The sequence below is a fragment of the Pezoporus wallicus genome, unplaced genomic scaffold (genome assembly GCF_028554395.1).
Source record: "Pezoporus wallicus isolate ANWC-B61680 ecotype Strahan unplaced genomic scaffold, APGP_CSIRO_Pwel_v1 contig_3952, whole genome shotgun sequence".
NCBI classification, from domain to species: domain Eukaryota; kingdom Metazoa; phylum Chordata; class Aves; order Psittaciformes; family Psittacidae; genus Pezoporus; species Pezoporus wallicus.
In genome coordinates, this window is record NW_026635034.1 from 10,045,845 (window position 1) to 10,071,912 (window position 26,068).

Below are 26,068 nucleotides of genomic sequence, written 5' to 3' on the forward strand. Positions count from 1 at the left end.
ACTGAAGTTGTTTCAAAACTCACTGTCTAGATTCAGTAGATATTTACAGACAAATATTTCATTTAGTTATAAGTAACTTTAAATCAAGTACCAAAAGCACGTTTTAATATTCAACCCACCAGTATTTCACAGAAAGCAAAACTGACAACTTTGTATCAAAATTATATAGAATATATATAATTGTATTTGTTATAATACTATACTTTCAAAAAATAGTAATTCATATATCCAATCTTTTACCAATTCTGTAGGTGTTCTGGATGAAACAGAAAAATGTCTAGCTAACAACATATTAAGAGAACTAAGATTCTTTCTGATGCCCTTAAAAGATACCTCTGTCAAGAAGATTTTTGTTTTTGAAATTAAGAATCTGGTGTTGTTCCTTGAATCAGGTGTCTAATCTTCTCAGCATCTTTTTCTATAGTTATATTTTTAGGATCAATCTTCAGAGCTGCTTCATAATCCTGGAGACCTAATACAGATACGTTAATGTCAATCAATGACACGAGCATCCTCTTTAGCAACTAACCAGAAATAAGTGCTCTCCAGTCACAAGCAGAAATGACACTAGGTTTAACTTTTGTCAGTAAATAAATTTGTATTTTATTTATATTCTTTTGCAGAACATTTTAGTGGAAACACTCTACTATGTAAACATTTTCAGGTACTGAAACATGAAAACAGAGCCTCTTCATTCCCATATATACATATACACATGTGCATGAGGGGAGTGTTCAAAAGTCTTCTGCAGAAGAGAGAAAACAATGAACGACAAATGGAAAGCGCATGAAAACAAGAAACAAAAGACGTGAACTGTGAATACTAGAGCTTGAGCGGGGGTAAAGCAAACCTTAAGTACAGGAAGTAAAATAAAGGTTTCCAAGTGCAAATGAAGCTGTAAGGGAATGAAGAAGTGATTCATAGGGTGAAAAAAGTAATCAGTGGGAAAAGGTTAGTATTTCACTCCTGACATTTGGAATATTCTTCACCTTCTACTTTCTAACAACTTCCAATTTTTGTAACTTTTTGCCTTACAAAATTAAACTGATACTCTTAGAGAGCTCAATAGGGACACTTAATTCAGGTATTTTCACACAAATTACACATACTTGATGAAACATTTTGCTGACCAGTATGGATTCCATGCGTATTTTTACCAAGGTATGTTACTAAGCACTTCTCAAGCAAATATTTTAGAAATATTTCAGGTTAATTTAGATTACTTTGTTCTATAGTTGGAAATACTGTAAATAAAATCTCAAAACCAATAAAACGTGGCTTCATGAATAGCAAAATTAGTGCAACCTAGTTTCATATCAGTTTGCCTCCTACATTCCACTGCCTCCCAGTGCAAATATCTCATCTCCAACCTCTCATTCATTCTTCACTAATACCTTCTACGGCCGCCAAGCTGCTATGGTCAATAGTTGGCCATCATGCACAGAAAGACTGAACCAAGAGACCAAACAGAGGATACATAACTCCCTAAACTCCTCAATGCAAAAACTAGTTTGTACTCCTCAAATTAGGAGTACAATCAATTTTCTCAAAACTGTTAAGATTTTTCAAGTGGAATTACAATTAGCCAGTAAATATTTTGATATAAATTAAAAAAATAAGGAATGTTGTATAAAGGTTCATAATGAAGAGACCTACTTTGTACAGGCCTCCTTTAACGACTCTCCCAAAAAAAATAAAGGTGTGAGCAGTCTCACTGAGCTAATTACTTATGTGTCACTATAAATTCACATGCACATTTACACAAAATTGAGGTCTTACCTTCAGTATATAATTCCAGCTGACAAAACGCTGTTCCACGTCTCACATATGCTTTTACTCGAGCATTCTCATTATCAGGAACAGGTGGTGTCAACAGTTCTAGTGCCTTTACAAATGAAAACACACAAAATATTTAGAGGGAGATTTTGCCTCAGTTTGTTTTTTTCTCATTTACACACACCCCTCTCAATTGCTATGATTATACAGTAACATAATAACTATTCAAATAGAAAATAACTATTCAGATTTAACTACATGGCTTGTGAATCTAGTCATTAAGATTTGTATCTGTTACCCAGCAGTTTGCTACAGTTTCATTTCCGTGGCTAAAAACTGACAAATACTGTCTTAAACGTTTATTACAGACAAATAATGTATTCTATTTTCATACATGATATTATATATCCAGAAGAAAAAAAGGCAGCCCTAGAAAAGCTGCCTTTTTTTTGTAGTAGTAGTATTTCCTAGGAAAAACCCCAAGTTACAAGCCTCAAGAAGTTCAAAATTAGTTAAAAAGACAACAATAACCTAAAAAAAAATAATTATAGGAAAACTGTCTCCAAACTATTCAGGCGCCATTTAAGATCACTCCTTTCTCATTACCCAAATAATGGCTGCTAAAATATCAAGATAATGCAGCCCTTCTTTAAAAATGGCTGGTTGGTTTGGGTTTTTTTTAAGTTATCCTCCTCATCTCCACCACCTTTTTTATTTTCTTCCCACAAAATGAAGAACACCACAACATAACACAAGTGATATCTCTCTATATTTTCTTTTTTTTTCTGCTCAAAGTTGCCTTTTTTTTTTTCAAGTGTATATATTCCTAAAATATTTTACTTGTAAAGAAACATGTATTGAGTCAACATAGGCCATTCTTCCCAAGTGTTTGGAAGCATGGTTTGGGGGGTTGAAACACAACCATTACGGTAATAAATCACAACCACGTATAAGATGACAGTGTGAGAACCTGCGTATTTTTACCTTAGAGGAATCTTCAATAGCTTTATGTAGATTTCTCAGTTTAAGGTGGCAGGCAGCACGATTCAGGTACAACAGGGGAAGCTTATTATTTAGCCTCACTGCAAGGTTATAGGCATTTACAGCTGCAAGATAGTTTCCCGTTGCAAACATTTTGCTAAGTATAAAACAAAAAGTGAAACATACACTTTAAACAAGGCGATAAATCACAAAATAAATACCCACTTATTCTTAAAATTCATTTTCAAATATTTGAGGTTTTAACCACTTTTCCCTTGGAAATGGCCATTTATAGCCTTTTCTGAGACCATAGCTGCAATTCAAATGTGATGCTGACTATAGCATAGAGATACACAAATAGTCGTTTCTCAGAGGCAATGGAAGAACAGCAAGACCAGTAAGAGGCGGACACATCTAGGTAGAGGCAGGACTAATCCTGAAAGCCATGTATCTGATTATCAGACTTTGCACATCAAACCAAAAATATGCACCGTGTGTTCACAATGATTTTGTCTATCATGAGCTGTAGCAATTTCGTCTCATGACTTTATCAGATTCAAACCCCATAAGCTGTTAATAAATTCTCTACTGTGCAGACATTCACCACCTGTGTCTAGGATAAATAGAAAATATCAAAACTAAGTAACAGACTATGTAACTCATTTAAATATATCTTCAAATCTAGCTTACTTTCCTTTGTCCTTTAACCAATCTGGATTCTTCTCCTCTTCTTCTAAATCTTCCAGCTCAGACAAATCAGCACTTATTGTTCTTCGAGCTTCTGCTTGCTTATGTAGCCACTGTAAATATACAATGTGCAAGTAGTACTTCTGAAGCAAAATCCAAATCCAAAAAAGAATTTTGCTTTCATCTCTTAACTCAGTCCTATCAAAAGAATTCTATTGGCCACATAATTTGGACAGGGAGAAATCTTTTATAATGTCAGACATGAAAAAACTTCCAATTTTCCCCAAATATTTTATTACCATGTAAGAAGCAACATTACTGAATCACTAATACATTTTTGTTGCTTGTTTGTTTTGAAACTCCAAAATGACTCTTTGTGTTCACTCAATAGAGCACAAAAGAGCTAACAGTGAACTTCTTTTTAAGAAGACAGAACTTGAAGAATATTAAATATAAGTATATAGAGAGACATTTCAAATGCTGTATTTCAAGGAATTAAATTAACACTGCTGTGTTGGGTTTTTTTGCCCTCCCAGAAAAGGGAACATGCTATTTATTAATCTGCACAATCACATGCTTAGTGAAAACACTTTTTATACAAAAGTGTTTCTTTAAATCTTAATTTAAAAAAGACAGTCTTCCTTGGAAGATAAGAATATTGGCACTGGTACCATCTTCGTCAACCTGCTGAACACATGGTAAATAATTCACCTTGGAAGACAGTAGAAGCATTGTACTAAACCAGAGAGAAATCCTTACCTCCTCCTCTTCTGCAACACGAGATTCTCGCAGAGCTGTAGGGAAAACTCGTGATGTAAAGTTGATTTTAATTGTAGCAGCAGATCGAGGAGCTGGTAATTGTTCCTCCTTTAAGTTTTCTGAAAACATACTATAGGAACCACGACCTGTGAAAAGAATTGGAGTACTGGAAATGAAAATTGGAGCAAAAGAGGTTTCTCTCGTTTTCTTCCGAAGTCTGAAGTACACGTAATTCAGAAATTCTGAGCATTAGAACAAAACTTCTATTAGCTTGAGAAAGGTTTAGACTTGCTCTTTTGAAAGGAAGGTTAAAAAAAAAAAAGTATGTTCTTGCTGTGTAATGCCATCTATTTACTGGCTGCGTTGTTTGTCACAAACGAACTCGAATTCCTCTTACACCACTATCTCTGTCACTTGCATAAGTCTCTGACAGGGCAACTGCAAGAGCTAAAACTAACCTTACCAAAACAAACAAAACAACTAAAAATTAAATACTTTCTGTTGTTTTAGTTCCCTGAAATGGGTCTCTGTGGGGCCAAGTTGTGGGATAGAGAGAGTGAAAGGAGATTGCATGTTTCTTTGAAAATCTGCAGTTAGGTTACTTTTGGTAACATGAATTACACCCTCCAAAAGCCTGTATTACACTGTAAGAAAGGCTTTCTGGTTTGCTTTTCTAAAGCTTGGAAAAAAACCTGCCCTTGTATTTCCAAGGGCTTAAACAAGAGCTAAGAACTCACATGCTTTAGCTCAATAAATTACCTGAAAATGAAGACACCATAATAACTGCAAACTAAGAGAATTAGATCAGTATGGTGGAGACAAAGATAAATGATGAATTAGAAACAGCTAGGAATATAGTTATACCCACACTGTAAAGAACGATAAAATACACTTCAGTATGACAACCTTTAGTAGGTTTGAGTCTGGTTTCAGAAGTTCCTTCATTAAGAATCCTAGTTTTGTCCATCTTTTCCTTTTTCCTCTCCTTTAGTTGCTCTGCTTCTTGATGTAGTTTCCCTCCTTTTTGTACCCTCTTTTGTTTCTCAGCATCTTCTTGCTGTTTTTTCCATAACTCCAACTCCTTTGTGACCTTCTGTCTCTCCTTTTCTTTCAGCTCTTCAATTCTTTTTCTTTCTGCTTCTTCTAGCTGTTTGAATGATAAACCTGAGAACCTGAGATATGTAACATCTGCTAATAAGAAGATGACCAAGCAGAAGTTACCATTATTTTCGCAGTATCCATACCCTAAGCACAGTGTCATCATTGATGTGATTGTACAAGCAGAGTTATGGAAGACACTCTAAGTGACTGGGAGAGTAAAAACCTCTGATTAGTTTTTAGAAGTTGTATCTCTTAACTGTTACTACCAATACGAAGGTATGACACAGAAACATTCAGAAACAAGTTTTACTTGTAAACAGGGAAAATCCTAGCCATATTCCAAGGCACCTCTCAGGAATATGCAAAACATAAAATATATGGTTTGATTTTAATACACTATTTCTTTTTTCTCCTATCTGAAATTATTACATAGGTAGAATAGGTACAACATTGCTACTACGAAAGTCCCTAATTGCAGTTCATTTTGGTCCAAGTTGGATATGCAATGTTAAAATTTCATTGTATACTTTAAAAAGACCCTTTTAAACACAACTGACGTGATCAGGCGTTTTATGTACATTGAAATTGTGAAGACTGTATCTTAAAATGCACATAAACACAAAACGCTAAAGATACATAACACAAAAGGCAATAAACAGCAAGTCTGGTATAAAATGTAACAATAAATAAGTAAGATTTAAAAGAAATAAGTAGTATTTTTGACAGTACTAAATGATTTAACACTTGTGTTTATGCAAAGGCCGCAAGAGAGTACAGTTTTGCCGCATGACTGCAGTCTCCTTCGATTGACAGAAGTCTGATCTCCTCACCAAAAGTTTTCATTAGTATTACTAATGGAAAACTACAACTCCTAAGTATTTTTTCTGTATCGTTTTCATATTTGCTAATGCCTATGTTTTAAGTACAAAGAAATAACAAGGTTCACCACCACTGTAATAAAAATGAGTGCTTCTCATCTTTTTAAGGTATGATTAACCAAGCAGCCGCCAGATCACTTGGTAATAGTTATATGGATGTATCTCACAGATTCCCTTCTAAGCTTACCTTCATTGTGGCCTCCAAAGCATACTTTTTGTGTTCCTGTTTTGCAACTTTTTTTGCTTCTGTTTCCTCTTTTGCCTTTTCATGGGCTTTTAGAACAGCATTCTCTCTTAGATACTGCAGTTTCTCCTTGTTATCTTAAAAAAACAAAAACTATTTCAATAATTTAGGCCTGAAGTTCTAATGTTCTGCATCGTGTTCATAAACCCAGAATTCCTTTCGCTGCTTTGTCTGGGAAAATGCAACCTGGTTCAAATTCCATAAAGCACTATCTCTAAAAATGAAAAACTAAGAGTCACGTACACATAATATGTAAGCTTTACAAGAAGCACTGTTTTGTTTTGTGCACACTAGACCCAGAGGATATTCTTTTTATGTTTCCGTATACCTTCTGTTTTTAACAATGAACAACAAGGTTTAACTTAGCAGATATCTAGCAGCAGAAGTTCACATTGCTTATTATGGTGTAAAAAGTCTTGGCACAGTTTCGGTTTCTTACACACAATCTACTGTTCACAGTAGAGAACTTACCATTTTCTATAGTCAGGGAATCCCACATGGCCTCTTCTTTTTTATACAAAGTGAAGAAAATGATTCCATTTCCAATCTTTGCTGTGCTGTTTGTTTCATCAATAGGAGCGTATAAAATGGCTTCAAATAAAAAGGGAGGGATGCTTACCTATAAAAGTATAATTAATTTGTACTGATATTTACAATTTTTAATTAAATCTCACATATTCAAAATACTGAGTATGAGCATACAATAAACCTCAAGAAAAACATCCTATTGGCGGAACTGCTTTGCTTAGTGTCCAGTATGGCAGTGATATATTTTATTAGATCAGGTAAGAGAGACTGAAAAAAATGGTTCTTCTGCAACAGATGATTTTAAATTTACAATTATTCATAATTTAAGCAGATGTGTATAACTCAGGCCATTTATGAGAGAAAAGGCAGCTGGTGCCTACTGAGTAGCAAAAGCATTAGTACAGAGAGGCACAATCAGTGATAAAGCCATTCTATTTGTAGGATAGATATTTAACAGTCTGCAGCAAAAAAAAAAAATAAATTATAGATTAACAATTATAAAAGATTATAAATTTGACAGCGCTGCCGTGATGCGTTAAGCGTGTTCTTTTTAACAGCGCTATGAAGTAACACCAAGGCACAGGCCCATGGGCCGTAACACATCTCAAGCAGCAACACTTCACGACAGAAGGCCCGTGAAAGGAGCGAGGCCGCCCCACCTTCAGGTACTGGTCAGTGCAGAAGATGTTGGCGGGGGTGACCCGAACGCCGCGCAAGGGCAGCGAGAGGTACACGGCGGAGCCGGTCTGCCGCCAGCTGTACTCCCGCAGCCACACCGGCATGGCGGCCCTGTTGCTACGGGCACCCCGCCGCCGTTACTACGGGAGACAGAGCTACCGATGCTCGCCACGAGCACTTCCGGGTCCCTCAGCGCTGCCCCGGAAGGCGCCGGCCGAGCCAACAGTGGAGGTGGCGGAGCCCGGAGTAGCTCCTGGCCGGGTCCCTGTTGAGGCACCGCGGTTCTGGCGGGGTCCCCGGGGCCCCACGGTTCCATTCCCCTCCTGCGGTGCCGCGGGAGCCCGGGTGTACACGAGCAGCCCCGCCGGGGAGCGCCCGCCGCTGCCAGCCAGGCTGATAACGGCGGCAGCCCAGGCTCCGCACCCCACCCCAGGCGCGCAGCAGGGCGTCCGTGACGGGCAACGAGGGCGGGTACACCCGCGGCAACAAGGCTCTTCCCTGCGAGTCCCGAGCACGGTTCAAAACAGCAAACACCGTTCCCGGGACTGGACGGGGCAGCAGGAAGCTCAGTCAGCGCACGGTGGTTGGGACCCCTGAAACATGGCGAGATTGGCTGAGAGAGACCCCACTGCAGGCACCGGCCCGTGACCTACCCGGACACCGCGCACGGAAGGCGCTGTTCTGGTTTTCATCACTCGCACCTCAGCGGAGTAGGAAGGAATGCAGCTCTTATGATCCAAATGCGCTTCCATAAAGAGACAAACTGTCACTAGCTTGAGAATTCCTGGTTAAAACTATTAAAAGATGAGGACTGATTTAGCAATACACTGAAACTCCCAGATGTCCTCTAAAGTACTCGACAGCTTCATGCTATTGCCTCCCAATACTGTCTATTTTGCTCTCTTTGCCGAACACTCAGGAGATAATTTGCGCGTTGTTGCTCAACCCCCTCTCAAACAATCAGTAACACTGTATCTGCCAAAATAAAGTCTAGTACATGGAAAGCAACTTCGTCTGGGGAATATGGGTTGAAAGGCAAGCCAAACATGCTCGGATAAACATTCAGGTATGGTTTAAGTTCCTCAGAAGTATAAATTACGTACAACTATTTGGGGAAAAAAAAACATCCAGAATCAAAAAGTCAAGTTTTCCCCTTTTCTTTCAAAATATGACCAAGAATAGCCAAGTTTAACATTGCACACACTAGCTTTTTGATGTGTATCACTGAAGATTTAATTTTTATGTTCTACTATCTATATTCCAAAGCAATGTTCAAATGGTGGTGGTTAAGTCGTGTGTGTGTGTATATATATATATATATATATATATATATATATAAATAAAATATCGCAGAGGTTTAAAACTTTTTCAGAGCAAGAAATCCATCATAATTGATACTATTTCTGGGTTGTTCTCCACCCTCACCCACATCAGTATAATGTGGGTGAATGCTTGTATAGACTGGTATCTGAGAACTGAATTAAATTCCTCATTCAAAGACCATTCAAAAGTGTAAGAGGGAAGAGATTTAACTGAAGGTATTTTTGTCACATGTGACATTTTAAACCTTGCAGGTTACATCTTTTCAGACTTACGTTAGGACATGCACTGTGGAAAAAGGAGCCTTGCTGTCAGCTGCAGATGAGACTTCTGGCACTTACATTTCTGAACCCAGACCTAAACCAGGGCGTCTCCATAAACAGACTGCTATCAGCCTAAGAAGCTGCAAGAGAAAAAAAATAAAAGCTGATGGAAGAATCTTGCTGTGAGAACAAACCTCCTCCTGTTTGTTTTAAACCTGCCTCGTGCTACCTTCATTTAATATCAGTTGTTTGTATTGCAAGACAAATTTCAGGCAAATGCAGAAAGGGATGAAACAAGCAAGTTTTCAACATCCCTTCAGTGACATTCAGGTTTCTTACAGACCTTTCTTCACTCAAAGAGATGTTTTCTTAGAAGGCCCCTTGCCTTACATTTCTTCTACATAGCTTTGTCTTCTTGCTGACCTTCAAAGCTTTCCCAGTTCTACTAAATTGAAACCAGAGAGGCCACAGCTGCACACAGTCATCAAAATCCTATTTGCCTACTTCCTGCATGAAGTAATGGAAGAGTTGGGGATTGGAGGGGATAAGTGTTTTGTTTTAGATCAGGGTGTTCTAATAGCAGCATTGGCCAGAATGGTTATAATGCAATAGTAACTCAAAATCTCCTACCACTCTAGAATGCAGCTGTAGTCATCCAGGATGCATTCTTCAGTTTTGGAGAGTCCATGCATGGGCAGTAAGTCTTGGACTTCTTGAGTGCTGGTCTTCTGCCTTGGTCATCCAGGAGTCATTTTTAGTTTAGCCACAGAGAATATACTGAAATGTAGCAGCTTATTATTTATTCCTGCCAAAAAGACCATACTATGTACACACACTTTACAAGCCAAGACATAGATATGATTACCTGTATTTGCTGTTCTCAAGTTACACAAAATAGGTCCAATACATTAACAAAAAAGTCTGTTTACTTAAAAACTAGGTCACCAGTGCAAAGCCATGCATTTCCCCCACGGAAGACACTAAATGTCACTGACACATTTCCAAGTCAAAGTGGCAGATTTTGCTGCTAAAGAACATAAAAGGGACTGAGCAAGGTTGTGGATCTACCCTAAAAGTCTCATGGTGATGCTATCCACAGAAGCACCACCTATGTCATACGCACTCCACATTGCTAGCTTACTTGGACAAGTAAGTGATCTCTCACTATGATATTTCTGCCAAGTAAACCAAGAGGAAGGTCCATGCAGGATTTCTTCTGTTTGCACTAAGTTATGAGTCAAAGGTGCCAGAAACTGTTGTGAAAAAAGACTTTTTTTTTCCTCTGGAAAGCTTTTTTATTAAATTCCCATGTCCTGTTCTACAAAGGATGGAAATGTATACTCCAGTCAAATCTTAGTAATATTACTAATACTCTGACCTTCCAGTTGCCAATACAGACATAGACCTCTTCCAGGGGTTATTACACTTCTAATGACTTCAGAAGCTTTAATGTATGAGGGGAAAAATCCTTTAAATAGTTTAAATTTTCTTAATTTAATAATCTTTACCCCTTCCCATCCTTTCTAAATTCTCATTTCCCTCATCCCTCCATATTTTTTTAAGAGGAACAGGATTATTTTATCAGATGCTATTTTTCAAATGAACCGTTTTGCATGTGCGGCGTACCACCTGTATCAGTTGCTGATTTGGTATGAGTTAGTTCTGTCATTCCAACAAACAGAAATACCATAATAATAATTTTTACAATTAAAATAAATAAGTCTTTGTATAATTTCATCCCAAGTGCAGAAAGCTCTTAAAATGGTATATTCAGCCAAATTGTGCCGAAGCCTTCCCTGCCATCCTGTAAGAAAGAAATGGGGCTTGCGGTGCAAGACCTATTCTAATCTCCCTTGAAGTTACTTCAGATTAATGACTTTACAGAACAGCAAACCTCTCCAAGAGAGGCAGGAGCTGTCTTTTCTGAGCAATACAACCTCATACTGTGCCCTGCAGGATTATGCCTAATCCAAATGCATTCTCACAGGCAAAATATTATGAGTTAATACATGGAAAAGACCTTTAAGATCATCAAGTCCAACATTTACCCTAGGACTGCCAAATCCACCACTAAACTGTGGTACTAAGAGCCTGCATCACCTTCATAAAAATCAACAGGCAACTTCCCCACAAAAATTACTTTTATTTTAAAAGAAACCGAAAACAGACAACAGAAAGCAACAAAGTTACATACTGTGTTGGACAAAATGTACCATATACATTATCCAAGAACGCTTGAATCAGATTCTGATACATATTCTTCTAAAAGGTATCACATCATTATTAGCCAAAAAAAAAAAAATTAAATGTCAACAGTCTTAATCAGCTTATACTTTGCATTGTTTGAATGGCAGTAGATTGGTAACTTGCCTTTTTCAACTTATCTTTAACACTGAAAGGAGAATATGGACAAACAATTCCAAGTCAAAAGGCCCTAAAGAACACAGCATCTGCTCTGAAAGCCATATATAAAAGCCTGGAGGAGAAACTGTCTTTTAAGTAAAAATCCCTCAACAACTCTGTATTATTTCACATTTCAGAAAAAAAAAAAAAACACAACAAAACAACAAACCTATCAAGAAAGGAACAACAACAACATAAAAGAATCTATGAAAAGCTTGCCCTCCTTAAACTATATGGAAGTTCAGAAGATGAGTGCCTAGGAATAGACACATCTCTCATGACTCCAATCCCAAGCTGTCTCAAATACAGCAATTCCTGAATTACAGTGCACAGACCTTTTAGTAAAAAGGTGGGGTTCAGACAGTTTGTTTGAACAGGAGAAGGAAAATTAATCATGTATGGCAAACAATACAAAAATAGGTATTTCCTGTGATGCTGGGGTAAGCCATTTCTGAACCTGGAAGCTAAGGGCAATATTGAATACTTTTAAGCCACAGGCAGCACCTCTAAGGGGCTGAACACCATTTAGAATTCATCACCTCAGAACTGATGACACACAACACTAGGGCGCTAATGGGATCCTTTATTTCCATGTAAAATTTAAGCCCACAAGAAATCAGGAGTTCCATACAAAGAAGTGAATGTGCATAACTCAAGATGTAGTATAGGATAGTTATATTGCCTCAAGAGTTCTGCTAAGTACACTTAATTTTCCAATTTTAAGGAAGTCTATTCTAATATAGAAAGCTTCAGACAAAACTCAGTAATTGCAGAATAACTTTAAAATACATCCAGTTCTACATCCTCCTGCATACATCTAATCACATCCAATAGATAAAAAATGGCATATTTTGTAAACCAAGTAAAGCGTGTTAGAATAGAATTTTCACACCCATGAGCGTACGACCAGATGTTCACCCATTTGTCAGAGGATAATAATACAAAACTCATTGTAACAGTTGTGGCGACAAGATGACAATGCACATAAGTGCTGCGTGTTCTGAAAGGTAGTCAGTTTTATTATCATGAATTGCTACCATCTATCATACCTCATTCTATGCAAGATACCACACCAGCTACCAATCCATAAACAATAATGTTTCACATACTTCATAGAGTAGCTTAAAACACATCATGATATGAAATAATTTGTATTACATAGTAATTTAATCCCTGGCCACAGGGTTAATGTTGGACAAAGTCTGGAAACTTTTTTCCAATTTGAATTACATACATTAACTTTGCCACACACCACAGCACTAATGCATGTATTACTTCAGACATGCTCTAATTTAAAATTGAAACAAAAAAGTCGTTGCAAAAATACATGTCACCAATGTGGAACACATTCAAGATTGTATAAAAAGTACTGAACTGATATCCTAAAACAGGTATATTTAAGCAGTACATAAGGAAAGATTAGTTTTAATATGAAACAGTCATTTAAGTCACATACAACATGATAAAAAGCATGACTTCCTTATTTGAAAATGTTACACCAATACTTTTACTGCCAGGCAATGCTTATTTATAAAATGAAAGGGATCTATTTAATGCGGATGTGTTATTGTATTAGGTTGGAATAAAGACAAATGTTTAAAAGGTGCTACATTTGAATACCACTGATTTTGTAAAAATCTCAAACCATACAAAGCATTTCACTTGCAAATATAGGCCCCAAACTGCAAACACTTTGAAACGTTCTTGATGCGCGCATGCAGTTCCACTGACTGTTAGTTCTCACATGCTAGAAGTTAAGCCTGAACAATGTGATTACAAAACTGGTTCTTAGATGAAAAACTTCAAGGTCACAATGTGTTTCTATAAGCAGCCCCCAAAATTATGTTTTTGTTTTAAATAGTAACTTCATTACTTTAGTCTCTTTCCTCTGAAGGTCTCAAACAAAACTAGGCCCCTAAACAACCTTGGCAAGTAAGCATTAGTCCAATCTTCTGAAGGCAGAAGTTGAGGTACAACCAACCAACCTGCTTGGCTCAAGCTGTAGAAGGGACTGGTAAAACAGCCAGAAACAGGATTTTTGACATCTACCCTGTAGCCTATACACACTACTGTCACTTACCCTGGCAACAATAAAACAAGTATTTTAAAGAGCAAATTATGTATTTTCTCATTTAAAATTGTTCTCTGGCAAAAAAAGAAACCCTAAGTATTGAGGACAGTTTGTATCTGATCATTTCAGCCTGAGGGAGGGGAGAACATTTTGGGCAGTATGGGCTCGTTTCTTGCCATGACAAGGAGCTGTTCAAAAGGACACAGGCATTTCCCATACAAATTTTAAGGTTTGTAAGATTTACAAAATCGTTGCAATATTTTTGGTGTGCAGCACCAGTACAGTCTAAATCACCAGTAATGAAAGAAGCACATGATAGCTCAATACAAATTGTTTCATGTAGAGTATTACAAAAAACCTCACCTATTCTAATCCACCCTCCCTCCCACCCACCCTTCTATAACTAATTTCTAATTCTAACCAGCTGACATTTTCCTAGTACCTTACTAACAAAACATGATTGTTGTTTTTCCTGTGCATACTTGAACTACTACTAGTAAATACATGCAGAGAGAAACAAAGTATAATCCTCTCTCTAGACAGAGTCCAGGTATGCCAAGCACACATGAGCAGGGCAAGCATATTGGCTGGATGACTTTCAGAGATCCTGATCAGTCATATCTCTGTCATCAGTGTAGTAACAAGTTTGGGTTTGTTTTTCATTTGTTTTTATTTTGTGTAATTGGCATTCGCTAATGCCTTGTATTTACAGGTTAACAAACACAGAAAATTTACTGGGTTACAAACCCAACATAGTACCAGTTCAGAAAAACTGAAATAAACTGTTAGAGTAAGTTTCACAAATACACAATTTAAGGCCTTTTAAGATGATATTCCAGTTGATTTTAAGTTTGTCAGAACATTACATTTAAATTCCAATGTCTTGCTACCTACCACAGAAAACACTTGCCTAACTTCGTGTAGGGTTCAGGAAGAGATTACAAAATACATGATTATTTTAAATACAATGTCTGCTCAAAAAATGTTTCAACATTAATTGGACTTCTGAGAACAAATGCTCCAAACACCTTCCCACGACGGGAATGGGGTATGGGAGAGGGGAAGGTATTGCAAACAGCACGCTTGGGTAACAACAGCATCATTGGAGCTTGTGTTAAATTTTCACTGAGTGCAATGTTTTTATTTCATTTACCTTGCTGTAGGTCTAAACCAGCTCCACTCTTTTCAGAGTGCAATTTTTTGCAAAGATTAAATTGAGTCCCAGAGGAACAAATCTATCTAAACTAGGTTTGGTTTAGTATCTACTGTAGGTACAAAAAGTAAATTCTAACAGTCAGTCAGTCTGTTAGCTTAGGAAAGCTACTGAAGAATAAACCTAACAGAGGTTAGATTGTTGCTTGCAGATGCTTGTTGGTTTTTTGTTGTTTGTTTTTAAACATCCCACCTCTAACAACAAAATTCAGTCTCTGTACTAAATAAAGCAAATGGTGATGAAAGCAGGAACCCTGGGTCTGTCTTACGCTTTCTTTATATCTCTATACAGGAAATCCTCAAGGTATGAATTCTGTTGTTTACACTTTAGACATTATTGCCTTTTTCCTAATGAGAGGCAAGACAAAAAAGGAGGGAAATCTGCACTTCTCTGGTAAAAGAGTATATAAAACTTTTCACTTTTAAAGTAAAACAATGCCAGTTACATGGATCTGCACGGTATCTTCTAGGAAACTATGACAGTAGAGCCCATTTAAAAATCAAATGCAATGGTGAACTACCAAACAGGACTCACTTTTCACTCATTAGCATAGCTTACCATAAAACCTACCTCTTTGTACAGATGACTATTCTACAGAGGCTCCTACATCACTCATCACCACAAACCTGAACAATTTATCACAGTAAAGAACATGACTAATACCTGTAGTGCCTGACATATGATTTAACTGCTGACTGTTTAAAAAATTAAAGTTTCCAGCACAGGGGTATTACAAGCAGAGTCTGTTATTACAGTGCCACCTTTTATTAAGTTAAAATACCACTTATCTCTACAGAAACATTGATTTTCAGTTGCATATGCAGCTGTATCACACCGCTGAAGCTGAAATCTTCAAGGCTAGATGCTTCCCCACATGGGGAAAAAAAAAAAAAAAAAAAGGGTTTTGAGATCAAGAATAAGATTAAATTACCCATATTAAAATATAATTGTTAGTGTTAGTATCACACATGAAGCTCTAGTGCCATTCATACTTGTCAGTAGAATATAAAGTTTAGCAAAGAAGCTAAACCTCTGATTACCTGCTCCTGACACAAGGTAAACTCACCTAATGCAAAAGCTTTATTTTTCCTCACCACCTCACTGCAAGGCTGGCCGAGGCAGTGGCAGGAATTCTGTTTTACTTTGCTGGCCACATTACCTTTTAATGCAGAACCCGTGCTGAGCACACTCCATTTATGTCAAGTGGACTGTGTAAGCTCAGGACAACTGAGCAGGCACTAGCTGAAAGTCCTTAAAGGTGAGTTGGGCTTTTCCTGTGCTAGTTCATTCACAGTTCTCAGGCAGCACTGAGGCAGAGAGTAGAACCATCAACAAGAAAGGATGACAGAAATGCATGATTGCACAACCGTGACAGATGCAGAGACTGTATCCTAATGTATGTGCTTAAGAGAAATTAATTAAGATTACATATGACACCCTAGTTTTGGTATTCTCTAGATTTAAAGCACTGGACTTCATAAACTTGACAGGTTCTTTCTCCAAAGTACTCATCATATTTTGTAACTATTTCCAAATACTACAAGACCTAGCAAGAGTCTTCAGCAAGCATTTGCTGAGAAGTCAGAGAAACAATTGACTTTTCAAGGAAATACAAATACCTTTGTATTTGAGAGTTAGTGGGTTTCCTTATGTTACTAAGCATGAAGTCATCAGTTTTTGAATACTATATTACTTCAAAAATAGGAAAAAGCAGATGTGAAAATCTCTGTATTTATCCCAAACAAAAAACTGTTAATACTGCACATTCCTCCACGTCATCTCCACTATATTCAAAGAAGGATAGCGAGAACATCCGTAATGGACATTCACTCCCCCCCAAAAAAATGTAATGAGTACTTGCAAATATAGTACCATTAAAACCGAGCACTAAATGCCAGTGTTAGTTAACATATTAACACTAGCAAATTAGGGGCTCTTCATGCAAGCACTTTTGCTTTCAATAAAACTGTCAATGCACATCCTACGTATGATCAGTTGTCAGTTATACTTTACAGTTTAATCAGAAACAAAACAAAAAATCCATCCTGTAAAACATTTGCGCGCAGAAAACTAAGAGTACTAAAGCAGAGATGGAAGTTTATAAATGAAAACAGGTAAGATGACAGCAATTAAATACAACTGATTGTCTGCAGAAAGTGAAGTACCCAATTTGTAACCAAATCTTCACAGCAAGTATTTCAACCACTACCGCCAATTCACGCTGTTAGCCATCCGTGTTCAGTGCAGGTGGCCCTGCAGTCTCTCTTGTACGCATTAACTGGACATCTTTGTCAGCCATGCAAGTATCACAACCCCATACTGCTGATGCTTCTGCTGTAAGAAGGCCATAAGCTGACTCAGTCATACCTGTACAGATCCGATGAAACCATTTTTGACAAGAGGCTTCACACAGGATGGCATCCTGGTCATCATTGACTTCATGTGTACAAATTCCACATGGATAGACAGGTTCAGAGGATGAGTGACCATGACGACTGGGATGAAGGGGTGTTTTGCTGCTCTTTTCAGAGTTGCATGCTTCAGCAGCACCTCGAGGCTGGCGGGACTTACTCTGCGTCCCATTTGAGTGACCAGCATTAGTGTTATCAGCACTATTAGAATGGCTATTATCCTGGTTTACCACATTGTTTCGAGTAACATTTTTTAGGTCGCTGTTACCTTGACTCACAATGTCCTCTGGCCTGTGATGATGCTGATGAGCAGTAGTGTTCTGGTTGGATGCTTTGCTTGCACCTTGACTAAAGTCTTGCTTTTGTGCTGATGATTTTGTCTGGTTGTAAGTGTTTGGTGGAGGAACAAAAGAATGGTTTGACTCTAGCTGAGGATTTGGGAAATTTGGATTGTTTCCAGGACCAAAGTTAGACGGCACGTCAGGGTGAGGTATCTGACCAGAATGGCCAAAGTTCTCACCAGGATTTGGTCTGAAATGCTGACCAGGCATACTGACATTTTGATTTATCTGACCACTACTATAAGGTGGTTGATTCCCAAAACCTGGGTTATCGTGTGGACCAAAGCTGAAAGAGTGGGGCCGACTAAAACCCATTCCCACTGGGTTTTGAGGAAGGGGATTTGGCTGGTTTCTGAGGGAGTAAGAACCACCATATGGTGAGGACACTCTGGGCAGCATGTGAGGTGGCATTCTGAAAGTGTTATAGCCTCCAAAGCCAGGATAACCAGGATTACTAAAATATGGATTTCCTGAAGGAAGTGGTTTATAAGACACAGTATTATAGTTGTCATCAAAAGGATTTGCAGCTATAAGGTGGTCAGAGCTTGGATTCGGCGGTGGAGCATATTCAGATGGAGGAGGAAATGATGATCCCTAAAAATATTTTAAATAGAACATTTAAATTAGTTTTAGTATTTCCCTTCAAGACAGGCCAACCACAGAAGGTCGTGGATTAGTGCTAGTGCTGAAAGAACTGTTCAGCTGTTGCATAAAGCTTACCCACCATACCTTGCCAGGCTGTATGAAATTTCAGCACAGAGGCAAGAGAGGAGTTTGGGCTCTGGATAATATGGTGATTTATAGTAATCTCAGTGGTTTAAAAATTGTGCAGTTACACAACCACGCTTCTGAAAATACTACTTGATATGCAACTTCTATTTCTTAATGTTTTACATAAGAAAAGCAACAATACAGAAAGCCATGTGTCACTTAAACACATGCCCAAATATTTCCAAAGGTTGCAAGAGCAGATTTGAAGCATTTACTTTAGCTGCATTTTGGGTTCATTTTACTGAATATATGTCTCTTAAGAAACCCCATTTCTATGAGGATATACAAACCTAATGTTACTATAACCCTAAAAAAAGTACATAGAATATAGGAGTTTGCATATAGGAATTTTCTGTATACCAAACAGAGGTACCTCGTACTAGCATTCAGTGATTGGGGGCAGCCTGCAAAGCACAGTCAATAGGTATAAGATAGAAGGATTTCTGGTTACAGAGCATAATTAAATGTTTAATGGAGCCCAGAGGCTGTTTAAATGTTATCAGAGTGGCCATACAATTGAATTCCATACTAGACTAGCCTGAGGGGAACATCTACCTGGTTCACTCTCACACTGTGCTCACAGAATTTCCTCCAAATACCAATAAACTAAGATTAAACTTTCCCCCTCCATCCCCCCACCCCACAAAAAAGTTAATAATAATAAAAAAATAAATAAATCTGCTGTGCTGCAGATTTTGAACCTGATAAGAAGAGACGAAACTAATCAGCATTCCCAGTGCAGTTATCACCTTTCCACAATGCAAAGAAAGCTCCAAGAAAGAGGTCTGAAACCCTTAAATGGACTGAATGTTTCTCAGAGCAACTTTCATTATGACTACTTTAGAAATAATTAAAACTAAGAAACCAGATCCACATCTCAATGGAATCTGGATAGTCCTAACAGAAAGCTAAATAAATAAAATCACTCTCACTGGGCAGTACCGAATTAATAGATATTCTCATCACTCAAAGCTGAATGAGCACACAAAGAAAAATTCTACACTACAGATATCCAGTTGCTTTAGATGTTTTGTACTCAGGCTTCCTTTTCTGGAAACGGAAACTGTATAGAATTGCCAGATTGCAGGGATTCACTAGAAAGAAGCTGAACCTGCCTCACAGCTTTTGCTTGAAAATCACTTGGGGAATATGCCAAGAGTTTGGGCAAAGCATTAAGAAACCATACTGATTCATTAGCCCACAGACCTACACATGTAAGAACAAAAGAAAGAAGAAAAGTAGTCTCATGGCAACTACCCATGCTGTACAGATTTCAACCAATGGCTACGAAGTCATTGAAAGAAAGCCTGTCTCAGAATCAAATCCATATGGTAAAATACAAGCTATTGCAGTCTCACTGTGCTCGTCTCTTTATAGGTCTTCGGCAACCTACAGAGATTAAAATAACTTCAGTGAGAATAACTAGTATTCTGAAGATTCTAACTTCACAATACAACTGAAATATTCTGTATGTAACTGCTATTTGTGAGAACAGACTGATATTCTGGACAATGTGAGATACCACAAACAACATGTGGGTGCACTATTTATTACAAAATCAAAAGAACCAAAGGGAATTTACCTGTGTATTTGCTTTGCGCTTTTTCTTATCAGGGCTTCCAAGTTGTACTCCCGGTCCTCCTAACCCATCCAATCCACTGTCACCACCTACAAAATTTCAATCGGTGCAGTACTGCATTAGTTTTCTTACAGACTGTGTTTCAAGTTTGCCTCTGTTTGTAATAGCAACAGATATCTGTTACAAGTACTGAACTTGCACTAGTTCTGGTGGCTAACATTGCAAGAAGCAAATATCTGGAGGTAAAAGCATACCTTGTATACCGCTATCTTACTCTAGTACCACTTTAATGTCCAATTCATGCTCAGAGTTGAAATAAACATTTCCATTTATTTTATGTTTATCTGTCCCTTGGTTTCTAGCATTTCCACTGCACCAGTTAGAAGTATTTCTTGTTTACGTAATGCATAAAACTGTCAACAGAACTGCTTAAAACCATGCGTAAGATTCACCTCCTATTCACCTTATATAGACATAGAATTTATCAAACTCACTGTACCAATACACAACAATATATTACAATACGTTGTGAAAGGAAAGGCAAAAAGTAGATCCATGACTGAATCCCACTGAAAACCTGTCCTGTTGATTCAACAGATCTGCAGTTGATAAGATCTAAATTCCACTAAATGCAAGATTCGATCAGACAAAACGATACCTGCCAACACTGAGAGGGGCTCTAAGTGAACCTGTCCTTCTCTGCAGAAACTTCATAGAATAATTGAGCATGGCTGCTCTGGCACAAAAAGAAATAAAGAATGTTTATTTTATTGATCACTGAATCAGGCTTGACTGAGCAATCCAAATCTGTACTTCACCTGGGATTCTTCCTCACCTTCGTTAACAGCGGAACCAGCTCTCAAAGTTGTATAAATTGTGGTTTTCAGTTTTAAAACTCTGGTTAACTTTCTAGACAAGAAAAAAAAAAAAGTCCTAACACATTCCTTACTATCCCAGTTGGCCTGTCTTCATGTAAATGCGAAACATCCCTGAGCTGAAACACAAAAATCACTCTGGGGGGATACGAGAGCAACAAATGTTAAGATACTAACACCATTACATTAAGAAACTGTAAGTTAATTTAATTTTACCCAGGCCCATTAAGATATTAGTTTATTTGCTCTTTTAAAAACAAAGTATATATATATACACACACACATATATATGGTTAATATATATATAGTAACTATAGAACAGTAAGAAGCGGGCAATCCAACCCAAAAAATGTGCTGTTACTCATTTAAAATTCATATTCAGAATACAAGGCAAACTTTAACCAAGATGCAAGCATACAGCTGAACACACAGTTTGTCTCTATTACCAAAGTACTGTTACCTGAGGATAACTGTGAATTATCAATAATATTATAGAAAGAAGCATAACGTATGAGATTGCACTGCTCTATGTTAAAGAGGTATTCCCTGCAGACACCTAAACCAACTTTTACTGTTCAGTAAAGTAATGCAAAATCTCTTCTCTCAGAGAAGTAGACCTACTGTATACAGACTGAAATATCAACAGTTATTTCAAATACCCCTGATCAAAGGGAGGGCTGACAAATTTCACTCCTAGCACGTCCTTCCTCCCCATCTCCTCTTTTGAAATTTCATGGAATTTACCAGTCCTATTCCCTGTAAGAATCCAGTTCTGCCTTTGCTTTAATTAAGTTCCTTCTGGCTTTGGCTGTCACTGTTCAAATCTGTGAGCATCTGAGATCCACACCTATCAAAACTTAAGTTTGAATTTCAAAGACTAGGGCATGAAGTCACAATAAACTTCTCAAAATAAAATTATGCTGTTGTAACCTACAATCAGAGTAACTAGGGATTACTTCTTTTAAAAAGAGAGTCCTTTTTGCCTTGATTTAGAATACAAGATCCTGTGTATACCTAGTGTGCTTGTGAAGCACTGCCACTGCATTAACTGCAGATACTAACTAATCACAGCATAAAGTTTTACATAAAGGATGATAAATCTCCCTTATACTTTAATTTTATAAAATAATATTCTTGATATTTACTCAAAACTGACCCTGCCCTTTCCATTAGCTTCTTCTCCAGCATTCCTACAGGTTTATCATAAATTCACTGGGAGACTTCGCTCTGAACACCATTCCTCACAACTGCATAAAATGCACTCCTGTTCCTTGTGGTCCTGCACTCATAACACATAACATTAACCACTGGTAGCAAAGCATTACAAATATCCAGATTTCTTTTAATAAATTTAACAACTAGCAGTGCAGGTATTAGTAAATTTGTGGTCAAGCACAGTACTGAGGATCATATGCAAGTGCTGCCCTACAGTAGCATAAGTTAAAACTTTATAAAATGACGTATAAATTCTCTCTCTGGGATATCATTCTTCAAAAGCACAAGCCTATGAATATTAGAATTCCAGTGACAAGTTCCACAATTTCTCCATGAATTACTTCCATGGGTGAAGCCAGTCTCGAGCCTATGTTTGCAGAACAGAGTCCTACATCTGGAAAGGCACAAAGCTTTTTTATATTCTCAGTTCTCGCTGTGTGAGGCCAATGATTTAATTTAGCCCCACAAATCTGTATTTTCCCTGTGGATTTTATAATGCTTTAATTTATACATGAAAGGAAACAGAATGTTAGTCCTAGCATACCTCCAAAAATGAGTGAATAAGGGTAATTTTCCTGCAGCCAAGATAAACTTTCCAGAAAGTCACTTTTGGTACCTACCACACAGACCTGCACTAAAAGGTGTACTGAGAATTCAGGAACATTGCACTAAAAAAAAAAAATATTCATTGTTTGACACTATTTTTCCAGGAAAAAAAAACACAATTCTTTTGACTAGGGCATTATATCTGCAATGGATTTAGAGATAGAAATACACATCAGAGAACTATTCCCTTATTAAATAACAGGGGAAATGTATTTTGTTCACTTACATTTAGAAAAGTAGAAGTCCCAGCTTCTTTTTTATTTCATCCATACACAAGAGATTTTCAGCATTATTTATGAGAACTGCAACTGTAGTCTTGTTTACATATTAAGAGATTGTGACTTTACATGCAATTTATGACATACTTAACATGCTGCAAATACACTATGGAGTTTTTTCATTCTGACAAATCTCTGTCTAGGTTTTTACAGGAAGGATGCCAAAGTCTTCTCAAACAGTGCTTTATCTCTGTAAGAATGTTTTCCCAAGAAACATAAATGGCTGAATAAACTTTTCATTAGAGACTGAAAACTAAGAAGAGTCTAATTCTGACCAGATTTGGCTGAGCCTATTCTGTGGTCCTGATACTGTAAACAGTTTTGATATTAAGTGGTAATCACATGGAACTCGGTGGGTAACTCAGGCATGTGAAACTGCATGTGCTTAAATATTTGCAGAATCAGGGCTTGAGAGTGAAGGACTCTAAGAAATCCCAGTCTCCTTTGTAACACTGCTGCATATTTTCATTCTCTCGCTCTCAAGGCTGCAATCCAGCTGTTACTAGAACAGTTTCAGAGAAGCAGAATGTAAATCAATGACAACGTGCCTAGCTGAATCCACACCTTTCTCCACTTACCCAACCATTAAAAAAAGCTTAAAACATCAAGAACAATAGAATTCCAGGGGCAAAACTGGAGGCGAGGCAAAGAGAAGCAATAAATTGCAGATCTTATCGGTTTGCTATGATTTTCACCCAACTCAGTCACCCCACTGTCTTTCATGAATTCATTCGGAAATGCATTTCTGCTTCTAAGGACTATGAGGACACAACTACCGCTACATAGACTGAGGTGCTACTGCCATTAAAGTCAGCTGCACAACCAAGTCGGAAGAGATACCGTATTTCTACCCTTCTCCTCATACATTTCAAAGAAACGCGTACTTCAAACCTCACTGGAGCCATACAACAGTGCTATTGATAAAGAGCAATATTTCGACAGATCTTTCATTTCCCGAAAAACAAAAACCTCAGCGAGAATCAAGCACAAGAGCAAGACCAGGGGCAGAAGAGCAAACACTCAAGTGTAATTTATGGGCTCTGCATCAACACTAACTCGGACATGTGGCACTGCCGACGTATTCCCTTGCACCAGCAGTATGCACGCTGCATACTAATGGGCAGCACATCCAAGAAAACACGGGACATGACCACGCACCGCACGCGTCCCCGCGCGATCCCAGCTGCGCGCAGGGCGAGCCCGAGTTTGGCATTTCAAGGCCCGGAGGCTGCGGGAGCCCGCGGCGCCCGGCCGGGCCCCACCGTGCAAACTTAGCGCGGCTGCCGCGCCGCCCGGCCCCGCCGCCAGCTGCAGGGAGGCACCGCGGCGGGGGCGCGGGCGGCCCGGCCCGGCCCGGCCCGGGAGCTCGTTGGGCAGCGGCGGTCCGGTCCGGTCCAGCCGATGCCCGCATCCCGCGGCGCCTGCCGGCTCCCCTCACGGGAGTTAGGCCCCAGCAGCGGCCGCCCCCCATGCCCGGCCCGGGTCCCCCCGTACCTCGGGATCTCTTCAGCGCGATGGGGTCCTTCTCCTGTTCCGCTGACATTACAGACCGCAGCGCATGGCTCCCAGGGCAGCAGGAATCGAGGCTCTTTGATGCTGCTGCTGCCGCCGCCGCCGGCCCGCGGCCCGCCCCCTCCTCCCCCGCCTCCCCCGCCGCCGCCCCCGCCCGCTGCTGTCGTAGCCGCCGCTGCCGCCCCAGCAGCGGAGCGAGCAGACTTTGCAAAGTTTGGGCGCGGGAGGGCTCCGCGGCGGCCCGCGGCCAGGGCCGGGCGAGGCGGGCCCCGCCGAGCGGAGAGCCGCTGCCCGGGAGCTGCGCGGGAGCCCGCGGAGCGCCGAGCCGGGCCGGGCAGGGTCCCCGCGGGCTGCGGGCGCCCGCCTCGCTCGGCGCCCGCTGCCGGGGCTGCCAGGCCCCGCGGCCCCGCACAGCGCCCCTGCCGGCTACCAGCGCCGCTCACCTCGCCGTACCCCGGCCGCCGTTGCCATCCGGCTCCCTGGCCCTCAGGGGCACCGGAGGCGGCTCCCACCGCGGCGGGGCTCCCCGCACTCCCGCCATGAGCGCGGCGGGGCGCGGCCCTTCTCGAGGGGCGGAGGAGGGGGGAGCCGACAGCCCCGGCCGCGCCCCCGGCCCGCGCCGCCGCTCGGAACAAAGACGCGGGGCCGGGGCGGGCTCCTCCCGGCCGCCGGGACGCGCCGGGCTCGGGGCGGCCGCGCGGAGCCGTTAGTGCGCGGGAGGGCGGGAGCGCGGGCTGCGGGCGGCACGCGCCGCTCGGTGACCGCCCCTCACACCTCGGCCCGCGCTGCGCTCCTCGCCCGCAGCACGTGCTTGGCGCGCTCCTCTCGCCTCAGGCGGCGGCTCCGGTGCCTCCGTGAAGCGCGGACGCCCCGCGGGTCGCTCTCCGGTAGGTCCGTGCCGGCGGCAGCGCCCTCTGCGGGCGGGGGCCCTGCGTGCCTGCGGCCCGGTCTCTGGCCCGAGGGGACTGCAAAGGGGACACAACCGCCGGGCCCTCAGCGCGGGGAGCCCTGCTGAGCCCTGGGCACACAGGAGTGCGGGAGCCGCTGCCGCTGGTGCAGTTCTGTGGAAACACGTTCTGCCACAGAGCCCCACGGCCTGAAGCGGCCGCATGCCAGAGGTGTCACACCCGGGGCCTCCTCCCTGACCAGAGCTGTTTATCAGCTGCATTAAAAATTACCGTCTTTCCGATAAGGGTTTATTCTCCTGTAACTGGGATAAAAATGCCCATGTAAAACGTAAAGTATGGGCTTTGCTGACATACCTGATTTCACGATACCTGGCAGCGGTACTTCTTTACATAGCATCCTGCTGTACGGATAGTTGGTACTTTCCCAGTATTTGGAACACTTTTTCTGGGTGTTATTTGCGTAAAGGTTACGGTATCAATATCGCTGCGGTTTGGCATTTACATTTTGCGAGTCTAACTAAAGTAGGGTTTTTTATGCTGATTTCTGCCCTTCCCTAGACATCGTTTTTATTTGTCCACAGTCTTTTACTTCACAGCAGTCGCAGATTGCACGTACCTCCAAGTATGGCAGATTGACAGTGCTCTTGTGGGATCTGCTGGTTAATTTTGT

At 40.1% G+C, this 26,068-nt stretch overlaps 2 protein-coding genes across 5 annotated transcripts; both read right to left on the reverse strand.

The window, feature by feature from the left end:
* Positions 1-346: 346 nt before the first annotated feature.
* DNAAF4 (dynein axonemal assembly factor 4) lies at positions 347-8,406 on the reverse strand. 3 transcript variants are annotated; one of them, XM_057397994.1, is made up of 9 exons: positions 8,286-8,406; positions 6,898-7,045; positions 6,370-6,503; positions 5,110-5,350; positions 4,204-4,349; positions 3,448-3,557; positions 2,761-2,914; positions 1,780-1,885; positions 347-472 (listed from the first exon to the last, which is right to left on the reverse strand). In XM_057397994.1, the coding sequence occupies exons 1-9, from the start codon at positions 8,382-8,384 to the stop codon at positions 363-365; spliced, it is 1,248 nt and encodes a 415-aa protein (XP_057253977.1). In that variant the 5' UTR covers positions 8,385-8,406; the 3' UTR covers positions 347-362. The 3 variants fall into 3 exon arrangements, with proteins under 3 accessions (XP_057253977.1, XP_057253985.1, XP_057253969.1); XM_057398002.1 differs by having other exon boundaries at positions 6,898-7,017; positions 8,286-8,403; XM_057397986.1 differs by lacking the exon at positions 8,286-8,406 and adding an exon at positions 7,614-7,763.
* A 1,223-nt stretch (positions 8,407-9,629) lies between these two features.
* On the reverse strand, positions 9,630-24,637 carry PYGO1 (pygopus family PHD finger 1). Of its 2 annotated transcripts, XM_057398022.1 has the most exons (4): positions 24,473-24,637; positions 20,008-20,093; positions 17,270-18,248; positions 9,630-10,020 (listed from the first exon to the last, which is right to left on the reverse strand). In XM_057398022.1, exons 1-4 carry the CDS (start codon positions 24,519-24,521, stop codon positions 9,953-9,955), a joined length of 1,182 nt encoding a protein of 393 aa, XP_057254005.1. In that variant the 5' UTR covers positions 24,522-24,637; the 3' UTR covers positions 9,630-9,952. The 2 variants fall into 2 exon arrangements, with proteins under 2 accessions (XP_057254005.1, XP_057253995.1); XM_057398012.1 differs by lacking the exon at positions 9,630-10,020 and having other exon boundaries at positions 16,102-18,248; positions 24,473-24,635.
* Positions 24,638-26,068: the final 1,431 nt, after the last annotated feature.

Excerpts from the sequence above, each read along its gene's own strand:
- PYGO1 (XM_057398012.1), bottom strand. The coding sequence starts at position 24,521 with ATGTCAGCGGAACAGGAGAAGGACCCCATCGCGCTGAAGAGATCCCGA. Across the intron at positions 20,094-24,472 it reads CGCGCTGAAGAGATCCCGAG|GTGGTGACAGTGGATTGGAT; the intron begins GTACGGGGGGAC and ends GAAATTTTGTAG. Across the intron at positions 18,249-20,007 it reads AGCGCAAAGCAAATACACAG|GGATCATCATTTCCTCCTCC; the intron begins GTAAATTCCCTT and ends AAATATTTTTAG.
- DNAAF4 (XM_057397986.1), bottom strand. The coding sequence starts at position 7,736 with ATGCCGGTGTGGCTGCGGGAGTACAGCTGGCGGCAGACCGGCTCCGCC. Across the intron at positions 7,046-7,613 it reads GCACTGACCAGTACCTGAAG|GTAAGCATCCCTCCCTTTTT; the intron begins GTGGGGCGGCCT and ends ATACTTTTATAG. Across the intron at positions 2,915-3,447 it reads TGGTTAAAGGACAAAGGAAA|CAAAATGTTTGCAACGGGAA; the intron begins GTAAGCTAGATT and ends TTTTATACTTAG.